Below are 21,867 nucleotides of genomic sequence, written 5' to 3' on the forward strand. Positions count from 1 at the left end.
TGCCCCTGGATTTTAGAGGGCGGTAGGTGGCTTCATAATGACAACTATTTGGTAAAACTTCTAGGCCCTTTTTTGCACAGTCACCTGGAGTTAAGTATCACCGTCCAATTACAAAATTATAGGATTTATTCATAAAAAAAGTTAACATATTGAACATTTACAAAAAAACTGTAGTGTCAAAAATTATCTTTCATCTATATCAGGAGTATTGAATTAAAATTCAAGGAAATCCGGTCACTAAAATTTTCTTCTGGCCGAGATCCGACTAGGTTGTGCCCCCTTACGTTATGTATCGCCATCAGAGTGCAACTTTACATCATGTATTCCCATCACATCAGTTGTCCCCATCAGAGTCCTCCTTTACATCAGGCATCCCCATCACATTGCCACCTTACATCCGATATTCCTGTCAGAGTGCCCCCTTATTCTCAAAGTACTCCTTTCTTTCATATTTCCCCATCAGAGTGCCCCTTTCCATCACATGTGCCCATCAGAGTGCTCCTTTCCGCAGTATGTGCTCCCTTAACATAAAATGGGCCCATCAGAGTGCCCCCTTAACATAAAATGGGGGGCATGCTGATGGGCATGTTTTTATGTTAAGGGGCACACCTATGGATACATTTTATGTTAAGGGGCACTCTGATTCTATGTTGTGCCCATCAGAGTGCCCCTGTAAGACTACACCCTACCTTGAGGGCAGACAGGAGCTGTGCCGGGATCCTTGCTGGATGCTTGTGTACAGGCAGGGAGCGGGAGCCGGAGAGAGTGAGCTGAAGGGGGGGGGGCGGCGCATGCGTGATGTCATGTTGCTGTGATGACCGCCCTGCTCAGCGGCTGATCTGTCATTGTTGACTGGCGGTCCGGGCAGCAGCGCTGCTGGTGCCGTTCGCAGAACGCGGTCCGCCATTTAGTGACCGCTGATCTATATGATGGCACTATCAGATGTGCTGTATCTGCATCAACCCATAAGATTATACTCCACAAGGAAAAAAGCGACTAGTAATATATACCCACATCCAAGGAGAAGGAAAAAATGGGATTCTGAGTGGGAGCCAATGGATGGTTTCCAGCATCACGCAGGCCACATAATACAGTGGATTAGAGGAGTGTATTTCTCTACTAGCTGTCTCCAGGAAATGGGGCTAAGGAGTAGTGATGCATTCAAATGAAAATTCTGGACCGAAAAGTCAGGATGCACTTGGCTTGAAACTGAAAACGACAAGCGTTTTTTTTTTTTTTTTTTTGTTTTGTTTTTTTTAAATATTTTTTATATATAATTGTTTGACTTTTTAGTTAATATGATGAATTTGAATTTAAAAAAATACAATCCAGTAACATAAAACAATTTTTATTGAAAGTAACTCACAAAAATTGGACACAATATTAAATATAGATATAAAAATAAACTTTACATGGGGATGTTTTTTCCCCAATGGCTTTAGTTAACATTGTTTTTTTTTTTTCCTTTCTTGGCAAAACGCCAATAACCCCATTTTTGGCAGGCCAATATAAATGTGCATCACTACTAAAGAGTACATAAATTGAAGGATAATAGATTATAAATGAATGAATACCTGTAATATTGGCTACATACTGCAGGAGATCCTGTACGTAAACTCCAAATTCACCCATAAATCATTTTTATATCGTAAAGGATCAGATCTGGTTGTCAGGTGTAACATGCTCTCTGGTGTTCTTTTTGGGTCATAGAGGTTCTACTGCACTGATGTTTTTTCATGACTGCCTCTGCCTTCTGTTGAATGTTCCTTTTTAATTATGTTCTGTCGTTTTGACAGTCTATAACAAAAGCTTGACAGAAGTTCTAGTTTTCCCCACTCTGTTCGGTATAGAACATAGCTTCAGCCAGCATATGCCCACCCAAAACTGAATGTTGGCTTGGTCTACCGAACGCTCTGTTTTGTTTCCAATTTTGCCTTGCAGGGGGCTGTAAAATTTGTTGTGTATGGGCAAGCCCATGATTGGGAAACGTCTTTTACTGAATATATTTAGCTGCTGTGCCTAGGCTAAAGTGAGATCATTCTGTATGATAGAACACATCACTAGAACAGTTGCAGAGTCTTAAATTGTACAGAACATGATTGAGTTAAAGCTTTGTAACTGATGTTTGTGTTCATTATTGGTTTCCATTCAGCAGCTGGAGAGCCAATGGATACCTCTGATATGGCTCATGCTGAGCTTCGTCACCTGACATCTGAAGGCCCCACCACAACAATCCCAATAGTTCTCACCCAGCAGGAACTGGCAGCTCTGGTTCAACAACAGCAGCAACTGCAAGAAGCACAGCATCAGCAACAGTTACAGCAGCAGCTTCAGCAGCAGCAACTTCAGCAACAGCAGCAGCAACTTCAGCAACAGCAGTTACAGCAACTTCAACAACTGCAGCAGCTCCACCATGTGCCTACAGAAGCCCTTGCACCAGCTGACAGCCTCAACGATCCTGCCAGTGAAAGTAATGGACTCAATGAGTTAACAAATGCAGTGACTAGTTCAGTGGCCCTTTTACCGGCTACAGCCACAGATAGTGAGTGCCAGGACTAAACTGTTGCTTTTATGTAGTTGCTTTGGATCTTTTGTCAATTAAAAAAAATATTGCTTTTGTTTTGCAGGTTTGGCTCCTATGAATACCTTCACAACACCTCAACCAGTGGTAATCGCCAGTCCAGCTAAATTACAGGCTGCAGCAGCCCTTACTGAAGTAGCAAACGGCATTGAATCGGTATGTCATTTTAAAGTGGATATGTTAATAAAAGTGATGTAGATGTTGAGTTCTCTGTTATGCTTAGATAGTAAGACTCCATTTCTCAGCCTATGTAGTAAATGCCAGTCAAGATGAGGAGCCTGCAGTGTCCTATGGCATTTAGTGTTTTCGTTACTCTGTACCTCTGATGGATGGATTTCCCTTCTCTCTTGTCTTTGCTGCGCAAAAAAAAAAAAAAAAGAAGTGAAAGAAAATGGGCAAATGGCAAGAACGCTTTAGATGGGTATTTTAAATAGAAGTTCTTCTTTCTGAAGGACCAAAGTGAAATGGTTATTTGTGAAATATATTGACCTGCCATAATGGAAATCTGTATGCTTTTGTTTCATGTACAGAAACAGGACTTGCCCCCTCAGCAGCCGAAGACTCCGCTGAAGAAAGAGAATCAATGGTTTGATGTCGGTGTAATAAAGGCTACAAACATGATGGTGACACATTACTACTTGCCTGCAGACGACTCTACCAATGATGTAAGTATGTTTGGTAGCTGAAAAATATTTCAGTTGAGGCCTGTATACCCTTTTAGAAGTATGGGTTTTTCTTAACCACTTGCTCTCCTGAGGACTTACCCCCCTTCCTGACCAGGCCATTTGTTGCATTATGGCGCTGCGTTACTTTTAACTGACATATGCGCCGTTATGCAACGCTGCGCCCAAATTAAATTTACGACCCCCCCCCCCCCACAAATTGAGCTTTCTTTCGGTGGTATTTGATCACCGGTGTGGTTTTTATTTTTTGCGCTATAAAAAGAGCGGCAATTTTGAGGAAAAATTTTTTTTGACTTTTTGCTGTTAAACATGTCCAGTAAAAAATCAAATCAATTTAGGCCAAAATGTATTTTTCTCCATGTCTGCTAAAAAAAAAAAAATCCCAATGCATGTAAATTAATTGGTACATGAAAGTTGTAACAAATGGCGATATATATACTGGATTTTTTTTTTTTCTTACTAGTAATGGTGGCGATCAGTGACTTATAGCGGCACTGCAGCGGGCATTCTGACACTGAGGGGAACTGACTTGGTGTCACTGACATCCCCAGTGACACCAATACAGTGATCAGTGCTATAAAAAAAAGCACTGACACTACTAATGGCAATGGGCAAGAAGGGGTTAACATGAGGGGTGATCAAAGGGGTTAATTGTGATGGGAGTGTTTTACTAGGGGGCTGTGCACAGCCATCCAGAGCAGCGTGTTTGAGCCGACAGGGAGGAGGACTGTTAGTAAACAAAGCAGCTCTCCTTCCCGTTGGAGATCCTCGGTAATCACCAGCCGGGACCCGGTGAATGGCAATGCAGGTAGGGCACGCACTCGCCTTCTACCCGGAATTACAAGATCACGTATATAAACATGATTTTGTGCACCCCTGCTGCCCTATAGGGCGGTCGGAATGTGGTTAAAGTAGAACTATGGACAATTTTGTTTGTTTTTTGTTTTGGATAGAGCAAAGGAGGGTTATAACCTCTGTCAAATCTTATTTTAATTTTTCCTCCATCTTGTGTCCTATTGCAGAGATTTCCCTTCCCTTTCTGTCCCATAGCCAAACAGGAAGTGAGAGGAAATCTCTGCAAATTAAGGGAACTAGGGAACTAGTGTCCGCATTGGAAGAGTCCTCTCTAATATGTTTCTGGGGACAACTCAAAATTTGGGATTTTCTTTTACTTTCAATGATAATGGTAAATGGGACAAATAGAGGGGGTGAATCTCCCTAACAGGGGCACAGACTGCAGTAAAAATTGACATGAGTTCTAATCCATCTCCACTCTATCCAACGCTAAAAAAAAGAAAAAAGTTTTGCCTTTAGTTATACTTTTAAGTAAATATTATCAGTATAGGTGTCCTTTCCATGCCTGATAGGTTTTAGCATCATGGTGAATGCAAAGCCAATCTTTACTGTCCTAATCTGTGGGAATACATGGTCTAGTCTTCTGCAGATGATCCCTTCATAGAATGGCTGCCATCAGGCCTCTCCTGTTGCATTCTGAGACACATACCCCTGCCATATAGTTCAGTGTCTTAATCTTGGTTTGCAGGCCGTAGAAAATATTTCAATTATGCTTTACTTATCTGGGGAGAGGGATGTTGCTGAATTTTGATACTGACTTTATTGGATACATCTTGGAACTTGTGTGTGTTGTGCTTGCAGGATGACTCTGGTGTCCTACCAGATTACAGCCAATTAAAGAAGCACGAACTACAGCCAGGCACTGCCTATAAATTCCGTGTAGCAGGAATAAATGCTTGTGGTCGTGGACCCTTCAGTGAAATCTCTGCCTTCAAGACCTGTCTACCTGGTTTCCCAGGTGCTCCATGTGCCATAAAGATCAGCAAGGTAATGATGGTTTAATGACAAAGTTGTTGGTTTTGCTTCCAGCCTAGGAATTCTCCTCTTGCACCATCTGGAGCATATTAGAACAGATTGTCAGCCTTCAGAGCACACGTGGAATGTTTCATGAGAGCAAATGCAGCTGTAAATTGTGTACTCAGGTTCATAGCTGGATATGGCTACAAAAGTGTTTGAAGAGGGTGGTGATTAGGATTGACCGCTTGCATTTCTTCATTGCGCGATCAATATAGGATTTTTTAGCTGTGTAACATGTTGATGTAATAACACTGAAGCCCAGGCACAAAACTTTGTAGTGCTAAACCTCAGTAGCTCCCATGGTGTGTACTCCATGGCCTTTTTGAAGATTCAGATATGCAACTTGTCCATGTAGCCAGCGCAGAGCTTTTAGTGGGACCCAACCGGTCTACCAACTACAGGCTGCCTTCAGAAAACTACAGGGGAACAGACATCAGGCTAGTCTCCCTGCACAAAGCAAGCAGCATGGTCTGGGCTTTATCGCAGGGAGCCCTTGTACGGAAGCAAAGGTTTTGTTTCATGGCCAATATTCATAGATCTGCAAATAAGAGTACACATGCCTCTGTAGATAAACAAATATTGCATAAAATAGTCTTTCATACCCAGAAGTGTCAGATACTTGCAGCAGAGCATGGGTGAATCTTGATTGCAGCCAGCGCAAAGTACCTGGTATGTTTGGATATAGGGAGCATGTGAGCGCCTTCCACGATGGCAGTAAAATACCTGGTATGTTTGGATATAGGGAGCATGTGAGCGCCTTCCACGATGGCAGCAAAATACCTGGTATGTTTGGATACAGGGAGCATGTGAGCGCCTTCCACGATGGCAGCAAAATACCTGGTATGTTTTTGAATATAGGGAGCATGTGAGCACCTTCCACGATGGCAGTAAAATACCTGATATGTTTGGATATAGGGAGCATGTGAGCACCTTCCACGATGGCAGTAAAATACCTGATATGTTTGGATATAGGGAGCATGTGAGCACCTTCCATGATGGCAGCAAAATACCTGGTATGTTTGGATACAGGGAGCATGTGAGCGCCTTCCACGATGGCAGTAAAATACCTGGTATGTTTGGATACAGGGAGCATGTGAGCGCCTTCCATGATGGCAGTAAAATACCTGGTATGTTTGGATACAGGGAGCAATGTGAGCGCCTTCCATGATGGCAGTACTTTGGCCTTAGCACCCAGTTTTATGTCCGAGCACTGTCACGTGACTGAGTGGGTTTTTATCACCCCCTCCACAGGCTCCATTTTATTTGTACCATACCTTTCGGGAAGTCATAGACTGTTATATGCTGCAACCTTCAGGACATGGGCAAAAGCTTTGCTGGGAATGCCCCCTGTGCACCCTCCTATAAACCTTCCCACTCCATGGGAGGAAGCTTGTGTTTGTTTTTGGGTTTTTTGGCTATTGTCCTTGCTATATTTTCTCAGCCATTCTTTAATTTTCTTTCCCATTTTGATGCTTCTATCGTGGTACAATTTTTTTTATTGCCTCACATCTCACTGGTAGTGTTCAGATCCGTTATATTTGATTGTGTATCTTGGGAACTACGGACCCTTCAACAGTGGGACCAGCTTTTTAATGCTTGCTTTGGGCACTTTTAGGATTATATTAAGGGTTCAACTTAGTTTAAGAGCAGATTACCAAGTGTAGTGTGAAATAACCTGCGCAAAAGAAAACACAATCAAAAAATGCTGCTGCTCAAAAGATGAAAAAAAAAAATAACCTCAAAAAATAAAAACAGCGCAAACAAATTTTATAAAAAAGAAAGGACTTTTTTTTTTAATATATATAAAAATGGTTTGCGCTGCTTTTATTTTTTGTTTGTATATAGATTACCAAGTGTGTATATACAAAGTAAAATGTCCTCGCAAGTACAGCTCAAGCGTCTACACTAGCACTGAAATAACATTTTAAGGAGGCTTTTTTTGCATGTGTGAACTGACTGTTGTGCACTTTCTGTTCCTGCAGAGTCCTGATGGTGCTCACCTCACATGGGAACCTCCCTCTGTCACTTCTGGGAAGATTATAGAATATTCTGTCTACTTGGCTATCCAAAGCAGTACGAGTGGTGAACAAAAAACCACAACACCTGCTCAGCTGGCTTTCATGCGGGTATACTGTGGCCCAAATCCTTCCTGTCTGGTACAGTCCTCTAGCCTGTCCAATGCTCACATAGACTACACCACAAAACCTGCAATCATCTTCCGGATTGCTGCACGTAATGAGAAGGGCTATGGACCCGCAACACAAGTCAGGTGGTTGCAAGGTGAGGATACAATCGTATAATATGACATGTTTATAGATTTGCTGAAGCTCTGTTTAAATGCTTCAAAGTATCTGCCTTATTCAGTCATAGTATGTGATACGAAGTGTCACTAAACCCAGAATAGTAAAATCAGTCTGTATATGCAGTAAAGCATGCTTGTTGTTCGCCCTGTGCAACCTAAGGGGTTAATCCTCTGCATTATGTGTAAAGAAAAAAAAAAGGCTGTTTGATCCTGTCCTCTCTGCTCCTCTTCTTGTTCAAATGTCCACATCTTATCTCCTGATAAAACGAACTGAACCCATAGCCCTTCTGCACATGCTCAATTTAGTGTGTATTGCTAGAGAGGGTTTTTTTTTTCTTGGGAGAGTGCATGTGATCACAGGGCCAATTGGCATTGTCCAAACAGAGGTCAGGGGTTTTGCATCCTAGAGCAGAAAGAAATCTCCTGCAAGCTTTAACCAGTGCTGTGCTGAACACTGATAGAAGTCACAAGACTGCTCTAACTGCTGATGAGAAAAGGCATTTAGCAGTTTTATATTTACTAAAATAATTGCCTTCCATGTTGTGTGTACTGTGGGAGAGCGGATCTAGTGAAGGCCGGGTCCGGGGAGAGCGGATCTAGTGAAGGCCGGGTCCGGGGAGAGCGGATCTAGTGAAGGCCGGGTCCGGGGAGAGCGGATCTAGTGAAGGCCGGGTCCGGGGAGAGCGGATCTAGTGAAGGCCGGGTCCGGGGAGAGCGGATCTAGTGAAGGCCGGGTCCGGGGAGAGCGGATCTAGTGAAGGCCGGGTCCGGGGAGAGCGGATCTAGTGAAGGCCGGGTCCGGGGAGAGCGGATCTAGTGAAGGCCGGGTCCGGGGAGAGCGGATCTAGTGAAGGCCGGGTCCGGGGAGAGCGGATCTAGTGAAGGCCGGGTCCGGGGAGAGCGGATCTAGTGAAGGCCGGGTCCGGGGAGAGCGGATCTAGTGAAGGCCGGGTCCGGGGAGAGCGGATCTAGTGAAGGCCGGGTCCGGGGAGAGCGGATCTAGTGAAGGCCGGGTCCGGGGAGAGCGGATCTAGTGAAGGCCGGGTCCGGGGAGAGCGGATCTAGTGAAGGCCGGGTCCGGGGAGAGCGGATCTAGTGAAGGCCGGGTCCTAGGTTTAGTAACACTTTGACATGCAAGAGTAAATTCTGTTATGCCACTTAATGTGCTTGTTTGTAAACTCTATATATACCCGTATTAAGAGAGCAATCCTTTTCACTTGTGCAAAAAAGAATATACCTGAACCAGGTTAAAATGTTGTACACTTAGGCCATATCTACTTATGTTTTACATTTTTATGTGCCTGAAAAAGTTTTGGATTGGTTTTATAATGAAATTAATGACCAGCATGAATCGGAGTGCTTGTAATTGTGGGATGAGCTGACACTCAACTTTGGCAGCAATAGCATGTTTGGGGGTTTTATGTAATCTTCAGGCCTAAAATGATTTTTTAAACGTGTGCAAAAACGGCTCTGGCAGCGAAAGGGATAAAGGATATGCGCTGACCCACCCTTTCCTGACGAGCAGCCAATCGGTGCTCATTACACTGCAAGGTCTCCCTTCCCTGCTAGTCCCCAGATGGGGTGCTGGAGACAGGCAGGGAGGGAGGAGGAGATAAACAGCGCAATGTTAAAAATATTACACGTTTAAGTCGCCATAAAGTTTTGTTTTTAAAACCTCCAGACATTCCTAAAATTGCCTCCAATTTAAATACGGTTTTGGTTAAATTTTTTATTTTTATTTATCTGGACAAGTAGACTGTCATGAGGGACAAGTAGATTGGGGCCCTGATTTAGTCCCTGGACAAGTAGTTTTTTATAAAAAAATTCCACACCCCTGTTATGATTAACAGTTAGAACTCTGTTTTTAGTGTGCAGGCAGCTGTCATTCTTCTTTTTTTTCTTTTTTTTTTCTCTTTTTGTGTACAAAGTGACAGTTTGTCTGCAAACAGCAGTGCTGTGTGTTGTATCACAGTGACATGCCACGCTATCCAAAGTGCTGCAGAAAAGTGCAGCATATTTCCATTTTTATACACTGAACATACCACCAGTGGTGTGAATGGGGCACAGAGAATACAATTGGTTTCTATGTTCCCATGTGGTAATGGCCTTTGTCCAGTGTGGAACACACCAGTCATCACGCATATTGTGAATGAGCCCTTAAAAAGGAACCTAACTCTGATCTTTCCTTTATTACGGAGTTAACATCCCTTGTTCTGTACTCTGTATTGCGGAGATCTTAAAAGCGGCAGGGCATTGCTTCCCTATGTCTGTTTACAAGAGCTGTGAACAGCATATTCATGACCTTACTGAATCACTTTCCAAATGTCCAGAGATAGTAAGAGGCAGCAGTGCCTTGGATCTCGCACTGCATATTGTACAGCTACAAGGCTGCAGGCACACTTGCATACCAGGAAGTGTACTGCTGATTTTTCAGAAGTTGAAGACCGATGTATCTTTCAGGGTGCTGGTAAGGCACAATTCACATTGTTAGATATTTCCTATAACCTAGCAAATCTCTACTTTTTTTTTTTAGTTCAGGTCCTCTTTATTTTCGGGTATGTTTCCACATTCTTGTGAGGATGTTATTAATTTTGGTTTCTGATGAGAGCACAACTTTCAAGATGTATAAAATGGGTTCTTAACTAGTGTTGCTTAACTTTTAGAATCCAGCAAAGATGGTACAGCTGGCAAGCCTGGAAGTAAACGCCCAGTATCCTCACCAGACATGTAAGTATTTTTGTGTTTTGACCATTTCCTTAAATACATGTATGTAGATTCCTTAACCACTTCCTGCCCAAGGTATGATTATAAACGTCCTCAGACGGGAAGGGTGATATCTCGGTCATAGCTGCAGCAATGATTGAGAAATCCTCTTGTAGCCCCAGCTATTTTCCTTCAAAGTAAAAGTAGTCCGGACGTCTAACGAGCCGCTGGATTTTTTTTTATTTTTTTACAGGCAGTGGAAGGGGGTCCTACTCTCCTCTTATCGCCTTTACCGGGCTCTCCTGTGCATTTGGGAAGCCTCGGAAGGACACGTCCGGCACACAGAGGAATGGATGTCGTTCCTCCCACTGTGTGATGTCCGCAACAGGAAGTGACAATGATTTTGTCACTTCCTGTCCTGGTCCTTTTATTTAAATGGATGGTAATAGCCAGGGAAGCAGCCGATCAGACCGATCTGTGTCTGATCGGCTGCATTGGAGGTCAAAGAAACACGCACACAAAAAAAAACTAATTTGGCTACAGTGTTGCATGACCCAAGTAATTGTCAAAGCATCACAACGCGGGAATATGTCCTGCTTATAAAGGGCGAGGCTAGTACTTAACACAATACTAAGCTCCGGTTTAGAAAATGTATATATCCTATTCAAGTATGTATTCTTAAGGCCAAATGCAGCCAAAAATCCAAATAGAAAAATCAGCACAAGAAACATAACTTGTGTGAGACATATGGTATGTTCCCCTTGGTGTATTTTAGTAGTAATCCACTCGAGGCCTGTACCCCCATCCTCTTCCAATGTGACAGGGGGTTCAAGGGGCTATTTGAATAACTGTGCGTGGGTAAATGATTTCCTTACAAGAAATCTGGTAATTTTTGCTCTGCGTAGGCAAAGTTGTCATATCTTTTGAGACTGCCAAAAGTCTTTAGAATTGTTCAAAAGGTACCGATGTAATAAAAAAAAAAAAAAAAAATGCTTGTTTTCTAACATAAAACTGAACACATTGCAATGGTTTGTGGCCAAACACACTTGGACCGCATTTCACAGCCAGGCAGGTGAGCTATTTCCTGGTTCAGCAAACTCTGCTTCCTGTGTCACCTCTCTGCCTTCAGCATGTCCAGCTCTTCCGGCACCATTCACAGTCATCTGTGAATTAAGAAACTACCAAGTCGGCAGCTGGCTTGTAATTCTCAATGAGTGTGCTGATCATCTTCATTCAATTTTCCTGCAGCCATAAAATTTACAGCCTATACCTCCGTATGGGTGCAGAACTGTAGGGAGTTTTTGCAGGAGCCTGATCTTGCACCTGCGATCCACAGATTGTGGGTGCAGGGTCCTGGGGTGGAATTTATCCTCTAAACCAGTGGTTCTCAACCTGTGGGTCGCGACCCCTTTGGGGGTCGAACGACCCTTTCACAGGGGTCCCCGAAGACCATCAGAAAACACATATTTCTGATGTGTAAAGAGCAGCTACTGTGTAGAAAGCAGCTACTCTGTTAAAAGCAGCTACTGTGTTGAAAGCAGCAGTATTGGAGGTAAAACGACACTCATGAATTATAATTACTGGGTAAATAATTTTATGGTTGGGGGTCACCACAACATGAGGAACTGTATTAAAGGGTCACGGCATTAGAAAGGTTGAGAACAACTGCTCTAAACTGTGTTCTACCTTACCAGAAAGGAGAACATGGGGTTTGCTCTTGGCCATGAAGTAACCATATATTAAAATTTTTATATATATATATTTATTTATTTTTTTAATTTTTTAATTTTTTTTTTTCTCTCTAGGAAAACTGCTCCAAAGAAGGCAAAGCCTGACCACCCCTGATAACAGAAGCTCCTGCACAGCCTTGAACTACAGCTATCTCCTTGATCTTCCTCCAAACCCTCTCTATCCCCAATCAAATATTTTTTTTATTGCTTTGCCCACCACCATTTTGCTTGGGGTTGGATAAACTGATTTTTTTTTTTTCCTCCTTTTTATTTTTGATGAACATTGTGAAAAGCACATTTTACACCTTCCACACCCTCTTCCCCACACATTTATGGGAGAGTTGAATCTCTCCCAACAATCCTGATTTATTTCTTTGCTTCTGTCTGTGTGGGGGAGTATTACAGGAGCCTGGGGAATGCTGAACAATATGGACTCTCAGCTGACAAGCAGACAGGCCTGCAAACTCAAGCTTTGTAAATGAACTGCTTAGAAGATTCGTCCAGGTCTTTTTTGCTTGTTTGGCATTTGTTTTTCTTTTTAAAAGATGAGGGAGAGTTTTTCGGGGGGGGGAACAAACTCATTTTCTTTTGACAACAGAAGCACTTGGACAGTATCCGCGGTGTAAAGGTTTTAAGACTGAAAGCAATGGGGTGTTGTAAAAAAAAATATATATATTTACACTCTTCGTAGCTCCATCCTGATGCTCGTTTTGAAGCAGATCTCTTCTGGACAGCATAGCTGCATTGAAGATGGGCATTGCCACCTCCAGATGTGATTCTAGGACTGACTTGGCCAACCACCTGCTCAATCTGTTCAGTGGTGCAGATATTTCAACGCTGTTGGGGGATGTAAACAGGGCTAGTGGTTCAGTAATACATCAGATGGCTTAATATTGGTGTTTTATTTCCAGTGTGGCTTTGCCAGGTCTTGGCTGGATGTGTGGTGATTTGTTTCACATTGTGGAACTTTCACAATGTAAAATGGATCTTGGAAAGCAAACTCACTTCAAAGGCACCGTCAAAAAAATTTCACATTTTATATATTATATATATATATTGCAACAGAGTTTTTGTTTTGAATGATTATTTTTTTCCCATTTGTGCATCTAATTTTATTTTGTTTGTCCTGATTCTTTTGAGCTGACTTTTGAAGGCAAATGAACTGCCTACCAACTTTGTTCTAAGCTAAAGAGCCTCACAGCTAACCCTTGTCACGTTGGGTGGGTGATGCGAAATTCGGTAAAGTCGGATGTACACCCCTGTCTATTTGCTTAGGTGTCCATCATATGACATTGCGTACCTTCCTGGCAGTGAAATGCTTTTATATTCTACACTTTACTTACATTTTTCTTTTGAAGGCTGTTTCCTTATTTAACCTGCCCCCGCCCCTTTTTTTTTTTTTTTTATTATTGCTTAAGCAAGATTTTTGTTTTTCTGGCTGACTTCCAAAGCAATATATAGATATAAAGCCGCACATATTTCTCTACTCCGTGCTGTCGTAAGTGGTCACTGCTGAGAGCAGTTTACATTGAACCGATGAAACACCTGCTTCATTCGAATTAACTTGGCTTGTTGAAAACCTACCGGCCAATTTCTTTAACGGAGGTCACCAAACCACTTTTCATTCTCCTGCCAAATGTAACCAGCACCCGGTCTTGCTGGCCAACAGGGCAGGAATGCCTTGTGTCTGCATTGGCTATTTCTATTCAGTTCATATACAGAAGTATAAATATACATATATAAATATATACAAGCAGATGAAGCTGTTTCATAGCAGAATATACAAGCAGATGAAGCTGTTTCATAGCAGAATTCACAAACTGTTCATTTCTTTTTTTTTTTTTTTTTTTTTTGTAAAAACGGGGGGGAAAAAATTTATAAGAAAAAAAAAAAAAGCGAAAAGGCAAAAAAAAAATCTGCAGTAGCTTAAAGCATGAGGAATTTTTGTACAAAAGCAAAACCAGTAAAAAAAAAAAAAATTGTTTAAATCACATAGGATTTACATTATCTCGAGTAATGTTTAATTTTAATGCAGCCCATCCTTGTGTTGATTGTACATATATATAAATATACACATATATACTTTTTGCTCTGTATTTTTATTATCTCTAGCTGGTTCCAAATGTTTTTTTTGTTTTTTCTGGTTCCTCACTCATGGAGCAACATTGGTTTCTTGTACAGAAGTTGCAAACGAGAAGTCTGCCCGCTATTTTGTTTTTTGTTCGTTTTTTTTTTTTTTTTCTTTCTTTTCCCTTCTCTTTCTTTCTCTCTCACTTTGTAATAGGGGTCTTCCATGTCTGATGGCTTTGACTGCAGAGCACAGCAAGGGTTCATAATAATCCTTCTGTCATGAGAACATGGAGTACCTGGCATTGGAGGCAGCATGTTTGAGGCAATCAAGGAGGGAAGAATGCACAGTTATGAAAGGGTTCTGACAATTCTATGAATTGCCAGCTTACTTTGTTCCCAGACTGAGTGTGTTTTCAAAATAAATGTAACTAGCATCCTATTTTATGGGCAGCAAAGGCAGCAGTGTAATCTGATGTGTAACATCGAAGTAGAAGTTTTATGGTGGGAGTCAGGTCTTCAGGATAACGTAGTGTTTATATATTTTTTTTTTTCCCCTTTCTGTTACTACCCCCTCCCATTTTTCTTTCTTTACCATTTTTTTTTTTTTAACTGAGATTATCTTAACTTAGTTTTTTTGCCTCATGAAGCAATTGCATCATTGTTTAAACTGCTTTATTTTCCCCCCTATTTGCCAGTTTGATGAGAGGGTGGCAAGAGTAGAGAGGGCACCCGCCGCTCCCGCATAAAATGACTGCTGCCACTTCTCATTTTGTATTATAGTGTTACTGTGTTATCGCCTAGAATCTCCTGCTAAAAACCTCACCTGCCTTTTTTTCTTTGAGAAGAAAAGCTATTACTTCCATTGTAGAGGAGTTCTCGAAGTGAACCAATATTACTATAGTGCTATCTGTCGTTTTTGTGCTATTTTGAAGAATTAAAGACCTTTTTTGAAGTGGTGGTTTCTTGTGTATTTTTTTTTTTTTTTTACTTAAAGTTTCCTCCTCTTTATCTGAGCAATGTGAGCCATGCTCAGGGGAAACAGGCCACTTACATGGGTGGTATTTGTCTAACAGGGTTACCATAACACTGGCCTGGAGTACTGAAACCCATCAATGGGGGATGCAGTGAGTGAACAATTCTCCCTCTGCTATTGTTGACAAGGAATTCACTATATATATACTGTAGACAACCCTCTCCTCCTCTCTCCCCCCCCCCCATTTTTTTTATACAGCACTGCACTAGTTTAACTGACAATTGCGCAGTCATGCAATACGGTACATAAATGAATGTCTTTTTTTTTTTTTTTTTTCACACAAATAGAGCTTTCTTTTGGTGGTATTTGATCACCTGTGTGCTTTTTATTTTTGGCGCTATAAACAAAAAAAGTTGTGAGAAATTTAAAAAAAAAAAAAAAATTCTCATTTCTGTCATTAAAAAAAATATCCAAAAAAACAAATGCATTCTGCTACTTCTACCGAGTATGGGGATACCACATGTGTGAGACTAGCCACGTTCAGGAGCCTGAAATCCAATGACCACTTTGAAAGCCTGAAGGTGCGTAACTTCCTCAATACCTATCAGTTTTGAAGGCCCTGAAATGCCAGGATAGCACCAACCCCCCCAATGAGCCCTTTTTGGAAAATAGACACCCCAAGGAATTTAAAGAAAGGCGTGGTGAGTATTTTTCAGATCTCATTTTTTCTCACAAGGTTTTGAAATCTAAAATCGAAAAGCAAGAATTATTATTTTTTCCTTCATTTTCCAAAAACTTTGGCAATAAACAAGATCTGCAAAATACTCACCATGCTGCTTATCAAATTCTTTGGGGTGTCTACTTTCCAAAAAGTGGTCATTTGGGGGGGAGGGGGGGGTTGATGCTATCCTGGCATTTCATGGCCTCCGAAACTGATCGGTAGTCAGGAAGTGTAATGAGGAAATAAAACCCTTTAAAAGCCTGAAGGTGCTTATTGGATTTTGGGGTCCTGTACTTGGCTAGACTGCCAAAATGTCTCACATATGGTACCCCCATACTCAGAAGTAGAAAAATGTATTTTGGGGAGTAATTCCCCATATACCCATGGCATGTGTGAGCAATAAATGATTTAAGTGACAATTTTGTGTTAAAAAAAAAAAAATGTTTGTCATTTTCCAAAAACTTGTAAAAAAATAAGTTCTATTGATTCAACATGCCTCTCAGTAAATAGTTTGGGATGTCTACTTTTCAAAAAGTGGTTGTTTGGGGGGGGGCATTTTATGCCCAGCGTTAGAAGAGTGAATGATGTGTGACAAACATCTAACCACCTGAAGACCAAGCCTTTTTCCTCCTTTTTTTTTTTTTTTTTTTTTTTTTTTTGGTTAAACTGTGCATGCCCTGTGCAATGGCGACAAACTGCATATGTTTTTAATATCCATAGGCAATGTTTTAAAAGCCTTTGCAAGCTACCATTTTAGATTTACAGAGGGGGTCTAGTGTTAGTATTACTGCCCTTGATCTGACGTTTGTGGCGATACCTCACATACATGGTGCAACTGCTGTCTCCATACTGGTACAGGGTCAAGGCTCATGAATGCAGGTGCATGGGGGGGGGGGTGATGGTACTTTTTTCTTAAGCTATTTTGATTTTTTTCTTTTCTTATTTTTACACTGTCCCTTAAATTTTTTTTTTTTGGATCACAAGGAATGCAAATATCCCCTATAACTTCAATGGGCATCGTCATATATTCTTTTTTGAGAAATCTGGGTTCTATCAGACTCTAGATATTTCCTCTGCCTGTACATTATCTAATCAAACCAAGATTGGTGTGATCAGATGCTTTCCCAATTTACAAATGGTGCTGTTTTATATCCTGTGAAACTGAAGTGATGAAATGCTCGTAGCGTCTGATTTCTTGGGCTATAGAGATGATTGGCACCATTTTGGTCTTCAATCAGCTCTATGGTCAGCTGGCAGAAACACTGGCTGCATTCTCAGGTTTCTGCGATGGCACGGGGACTGCCTGAGAAGGCCGTGGAAGGCAGAAGGGGAGGGTGGGTATTGTCTCCTGCTGCTTGTAAAAGCAATCTTGCAGCTAATTAGCCACTAGGATTGCTTTTACATGAAAGCAGACTGCCAGCTGAAAAAAATACCAGGATGATGCCTGCAGCTGTAGGCATCATCCTGGTATAACCATTCAAAGTCAAGTGATGTACCAATACGTTGCTGGTGCTAGTTGCGTATATACAGTCAGGTCCATAAATATTGGGACATCGACACAATTCTAACATTTTTGGCTCTATACACCACCACAATGGATTTGAAATGAAACGAACAAGATGTGCTTTAACTGCAGACTGTCAGCTTTAATTTGAGGGTATTTACATTCAAATCAGGTGAATGGTGTAGGAATTACAACAGTTTGCATATGTGCCTCCCACTTGTTAAGGGACCAAAAGTAATGGGACCAATTATCCCAATTACAATGAGCAGATAAAAGGTCCAGAGTTCATTTCAAGTGTGCTATTTGCATTTGGAATCTGTTGCTGTCAACTCTCAAGATGAGATCCAAAGAGCTGTCACTATCAGTGAAGCAAGCCATCATTAGGCTGAAAAAACAAACCCATCAGAGAGATAGCAAAAACATTAGGCGTGGCCAAAACAACTGTTTGGAACATTATTAAAAAGAACGCAACGGTGAGCTCAGCAACACCAAAAGACCCGGAAGACCACGGAGAACAACTGTGGTGGATGACTGAAGAATTCTTTCCCTGGTGAATAAAACACCCTTCGCAACAGTTGCCCAGATCAAGAACACTCTCCAGGAGGTAGGTGTATGTGTGTCAAAGTCAACAATCAAGAGAAGACTTCACCAGAGTGAATACAGAGGGTTCACCACGAGGTAAACCATTGGTGAGCCTCAAAAACAGGAAGGTCAGATTAGAGTTTGCCAAACGACATCTAAAAAAGCCTTCACAGTTCTGGAACAACATCCTATGGACAGATGAGACCAAGATCAACTTGTACCAGAGTGATGGGAAGAGAAGAGTATGGAGAAGGAAAGGAACTGCTCATGATCCTAAGCATACCACCTCATCAGTGAAGCATGGTGGTGGTAGTGTCATGGCGTGGGCATGTATGGCTGCCAATGGAACTGGTTCTCTTGTATTTATTGATGATGTGACTGCTGACAAAAGCAGCCGGATGAATTCTGAAGTGTTTCGGACAATATTATCTGCTCATATTCAGCCAAATGCTTCACAACTCATTGGACGCTTCACAGTGCAGATGGACAATGACCCAAAGCATACTGCAAAAGCAACCAAAGAGTTTTTTAAGGGAAAGAAGTGGAATGTTCTGCAATGGCCAAGTCAATCACCTGACCTGAATCCGATTGAGCATGCATTTCACTTGCTGAAGACAAAACTGAAGGGAAAATGCCCCAAGAACAAGCAGGAACTGAAGACAGTTGCAGTAGAGGCCTGGCAGAGCATCACCAGGGATGAAACCCAGCGTCTTGTGATGTCTATGCGTTCCAGACTTCAGGCTGTAATTGACTGCAAAGGATTTGCAACCAAGTATTAAAAATTGAAAGTTTGATTTATGATTATTATTCTGTCCCATTACTTTTGGTCCCTTACCAAGTGGGAGGCACATATGCAAACTGTTGTAATTCCTACACCGTTCACCTGATTTGGATGTAAATACCCTCAAATTAAAGCTGACAGTCTGCAGTTAAAGCACATCTTGTTTGTTTCATTTCAAATCAATTGTGGTGGTGTATAGAGCCAAAAATGTTAGAATTGTGTCAATGTCCCAATATTTATGGACCTGACTGTATGTTCTTTTTTTTTTTTTGTATGTGGGCTGAAGGAAAAAAAGAAATCTCTGCCAAAAAAAAAAAGTGTGGTATGTCCACCATTAAAATATACCACCCTACATTCACCCACTTCTAAAGGTGGGCATATGTGCCAGTTCCAAGACTGTGCAAATGTCTAAATAGTGGCACATGTGAATAAAAATTGTCCACGTATAAGTGGTACCCCATATGGAAAAAGGATGACACAAAGTCCCAAACTATCTTGCTACTACTCCCCATGTAGTCTGGGCATGCGGGGGGCTCCACGTGACTACCTTTTCCCTCATAAATCCAAAACTTATAGCCTGTTGTCCTCTTACAAGTCTTCTACATCTTGACCCCATATCTGCCATGCTTGCTGGGGAGAAATTGTTTGAATGCAAGGGGGCCAGAAAAATTAATAAGGGACTCGTCAACGCAGATTTTTTTTTTGCTGGGGAGTATAGACAATTTTTGGTCAAGGTGATTTACGAGGGGCTGAATTTTGTGGAGCTGGTCAAATTCAGGGTCACCTCAAGGACGACAGCGTGTATTGTTGAAATGCATAAAACACATTATACTCTCATCTATGCCTGGCTATGGCAGCAGAGAACTCGGGCCTTTGATGAATCGGGTCTGTGGACCAATACAAGCGGAATTCATTTTTTTTTTTTTTTAAGGATTGCCCATGTTGAGGGTTAGGCTCCCAAAAAATATAAATGTGAAAACCGTAATGGGTTTCCATGCGAATGGTCTGGCAAGGTTTGAATTTGGGTTGGTGGTGATAAATTGTTGTGCATATAAAATGCTTTGCTTCACAATCAATGCATACAGATCTTCCATGAAAAACAGCTCCAAAAATCAAGGGGAGTAGTTAAATTTGCTATTTCCACCTGAATTCAGTGTTGGGAAGTGAATGGAGGAATTACTGCTGCTGCAGAATTTGTGGGCTGCCAATCGGGATTTACAAGCACATCCGGAAGGATACTAGGGGCTCTACGGGCGTGTGTGTGAATTCCTGGTGGTTGTGGGACAATATTTGTGCTTGCCTCTGCACCAGCGTGTACTGCACTTATGGGACTCATCGCATCATCACGTCATACTGCAGTGCTGGTATTATTATTATACAGGATTTATATAGCGCCAACAGTTTGCTCAGCGCTATACAATATAACGGGAGCCAATACATTTCAATACAAGAGGGTTAGGAGGGCCCTGCCCCTTGGAGCTTACAATCTAAGGCCGCTGGTGGTCGCCAGTTCACCAAAAGGTAGCGCGGCACTAGTACTGGCACTCTGATGCATATGAGAGTCATCAAAATTTACTGGCAAGTGCTAACAGAGATCAGGCCTGATTGCGAACACTGGTTTTGTGTGCAATGTATGAAGTGACAGTGACCTACTGACACTGCACTTGCTGGGGGAGAAGGGGGGGGGGGTAAGCATAGGGGATAAACGCAGGTGCCGGTACTGATCCCATTAATGCTGCGTTTTTGGGGACGCTATACTAATGTAAACGTTGGTATAGTGCTGATCTGATCAAAGATATTGATCCGTTCAGACACTATACTAGCAATGGAGGTTTATTGTGTATGAGCGTGTTCCTGGCAATCAAGGGGTTAAATGTGATTACTGGTATACTAGCGGGCAATCTGGCGCTATCTGGGAGGGGCGTGAAAACCACAGGAGCGTGAATCACATATATACAGTGGGGCAAAAAAAGTATTTAGTTAGCCACCAATTGTGCAAGTTCTCCCACTTAAAAAGATGAGAGAGGCCTGTAATTGGCATCATAGGTAGACCTCAACTATGAGAGACAAAATGAGAAAACAAATCCAGACAATCACATTGGCTGATTTGGAAAGAATTTATTTGCAAATTATGGTGGAAAATAAGTATTTGGTCAATATCAAAAGTTAATCTCAATACTTTGACCTCTGTCATTGCCAACAAAGGATATATAACAAACGTTTCCTGTAAGTCTTCACAAGGTTGGCACACACTGTTGCTGGTATGTTGGCCCATTCCTCCATGCAGATCTCATCTAGAGCAGTGATGTTTTGGGGCTGTCGCTGGGCAACACGGACTTTCAACTCCCTCCAAAGGTTTTCTATGGGGTTGAGATCTGGAGACTGGCCAGGCCACTGCAGGACCTTGAAATGCTTCTTATGAAGCCACTCCTTTGTTGCCCGGGCCGTATGTTTGCGATCATTGTCATGTTGGAAAACCCAGCCACGTTTCATCTTCAATGCCCTTGCTGATGGAAGGAGGTTTGCACTCAAAATCTCACGATACATGGCCCCATTCATTCTGTCCTGTCCTGTACATGGATCAGTCGTCCTGGTCCCTTTGCAGAGAAACAGCCCCAAAGCATGATGTTGCCACCTTCACAGTAGGTATGGTGTTCTTTGGAGGAGAGAGAATGCTGAGTTGCATCCAAACGGTTCTAAACAAGGTTGCAGCTCCAGGAGTCAGCCTTCTCGAACTTTGTACGTTCTGTAAAACATTCCTTTTCTTGTCCAATATTATCACTCGCCAGATAATGAGAACTCATTTAGTAAAAGAGGTCAAATGAGCATGCAAGAGATATTGATCCAAAAACATAATGGGAACACCACCTAGATTATAAAGATGTCAACTCACTGGGCATCCAGACCTCACATTGTATATAGGAGATCAATACATGCTTTATGGAAAATTATCCATAGATCAGTCAGTTTTTATATCAGAATATCAGTGTAAAAAGAGAAATACACCAATAGTGTGATATATATATATATTTATTTTTTTTTATTATTAAAATTCTTCAAAACCTATGGTAAAAGCTGGCAAAATGATTTACACACATAAAAACATTGGGGGAGATTTACTAAAACTGCTGCATTCAAAATCTGGTGCAGCTGTGCATGGTAGTCAATTAGCTTCTAACTTCAGCTTGTTCAGTTAAGCTTTGACAATAAATCCTGGAAGCGGATTGGTTTCTCTGCATAGCTGCACCAGATTTTGCACTCTCCAGGTTTAGTGCATAACTACCACTGTCTCCCAAACCAAGCAGACAGCATGTATTGTAACTTTGCCACATGTTTCATCCCAGACAATGTCATCAGAGACCCTC

The 21,867-nt window shown here is 41.8% G+C and overlaps 1 protein-coding gene across 3 annotated transcripts in view; it reads left to right on the plus strand.

Moving 5' to 3' along the window:
• Nucleotides 1–14,893, plus strand: part of HCFC1 (host cell factor C1) — a 29,372-nt gene extending 14,479 nt beyond the window's left edge. Inside the window, exons 19-25 of one of the 3 annotated variants that reach the window (XM_089673521.1) lie at nucleotides 2,153–2,542; nucleotides 2,628–2,737; nucleotides 3,112–3,246; nucleotides 4,921–5,106; nucleotides 7,119–7,416; nucleotides 10,102–10,165; nucleotides 11,947–14,893. In XM_089673521.1, the coding sequence (XP_089529647.1) occupies nucleotides 2,153–2,542; nucleotides 2,628–2,737; nucleotides 3,112–3,246; nucleotides 4,921–5,106; nucleotides 7,119–7,416; nucleotides 10,102–10,165; nucleotides 11,947–11,986 (1,223 nt within the window). In that variant the 3' untranslated portion in view covers nucleotides 11,987–14,893. The remainder of the gene's footprint in view (nucleotides 1–2,152; nucleotides 2,543–2,627; nucleotides 2,738–3,111; nucleotides 3,247–4,920; nucleotides 5,107–7,118; nucleotides 7,417–10,101; nucleotides 10,166–11,946) is intronic. The other 2 variants (XM_089673523.1, XM_089673522.1) reach the window with 2 other exon arrangements.
• The last annotated feature ends 6,974 nt before the right edge of the window (nucleotides 14,894–21,867 follow it).

This window comes from Staurois parvus, unplaced genomic scaffold (genome assembly GCF_062004578.1).
Source record: "Staurois parvus isolate SC_StPar_1 unplaced genomic scaffold, SC_StPar_1.0 ptg000140l, whole genome shotgun sequence".
Taxonomy (NCBI): domain Eukaryota; kingdom Metazoa; phylum Chordata; class Amphibia; order Anura; family Ranidae; genus Staurois; species Staurois parvus.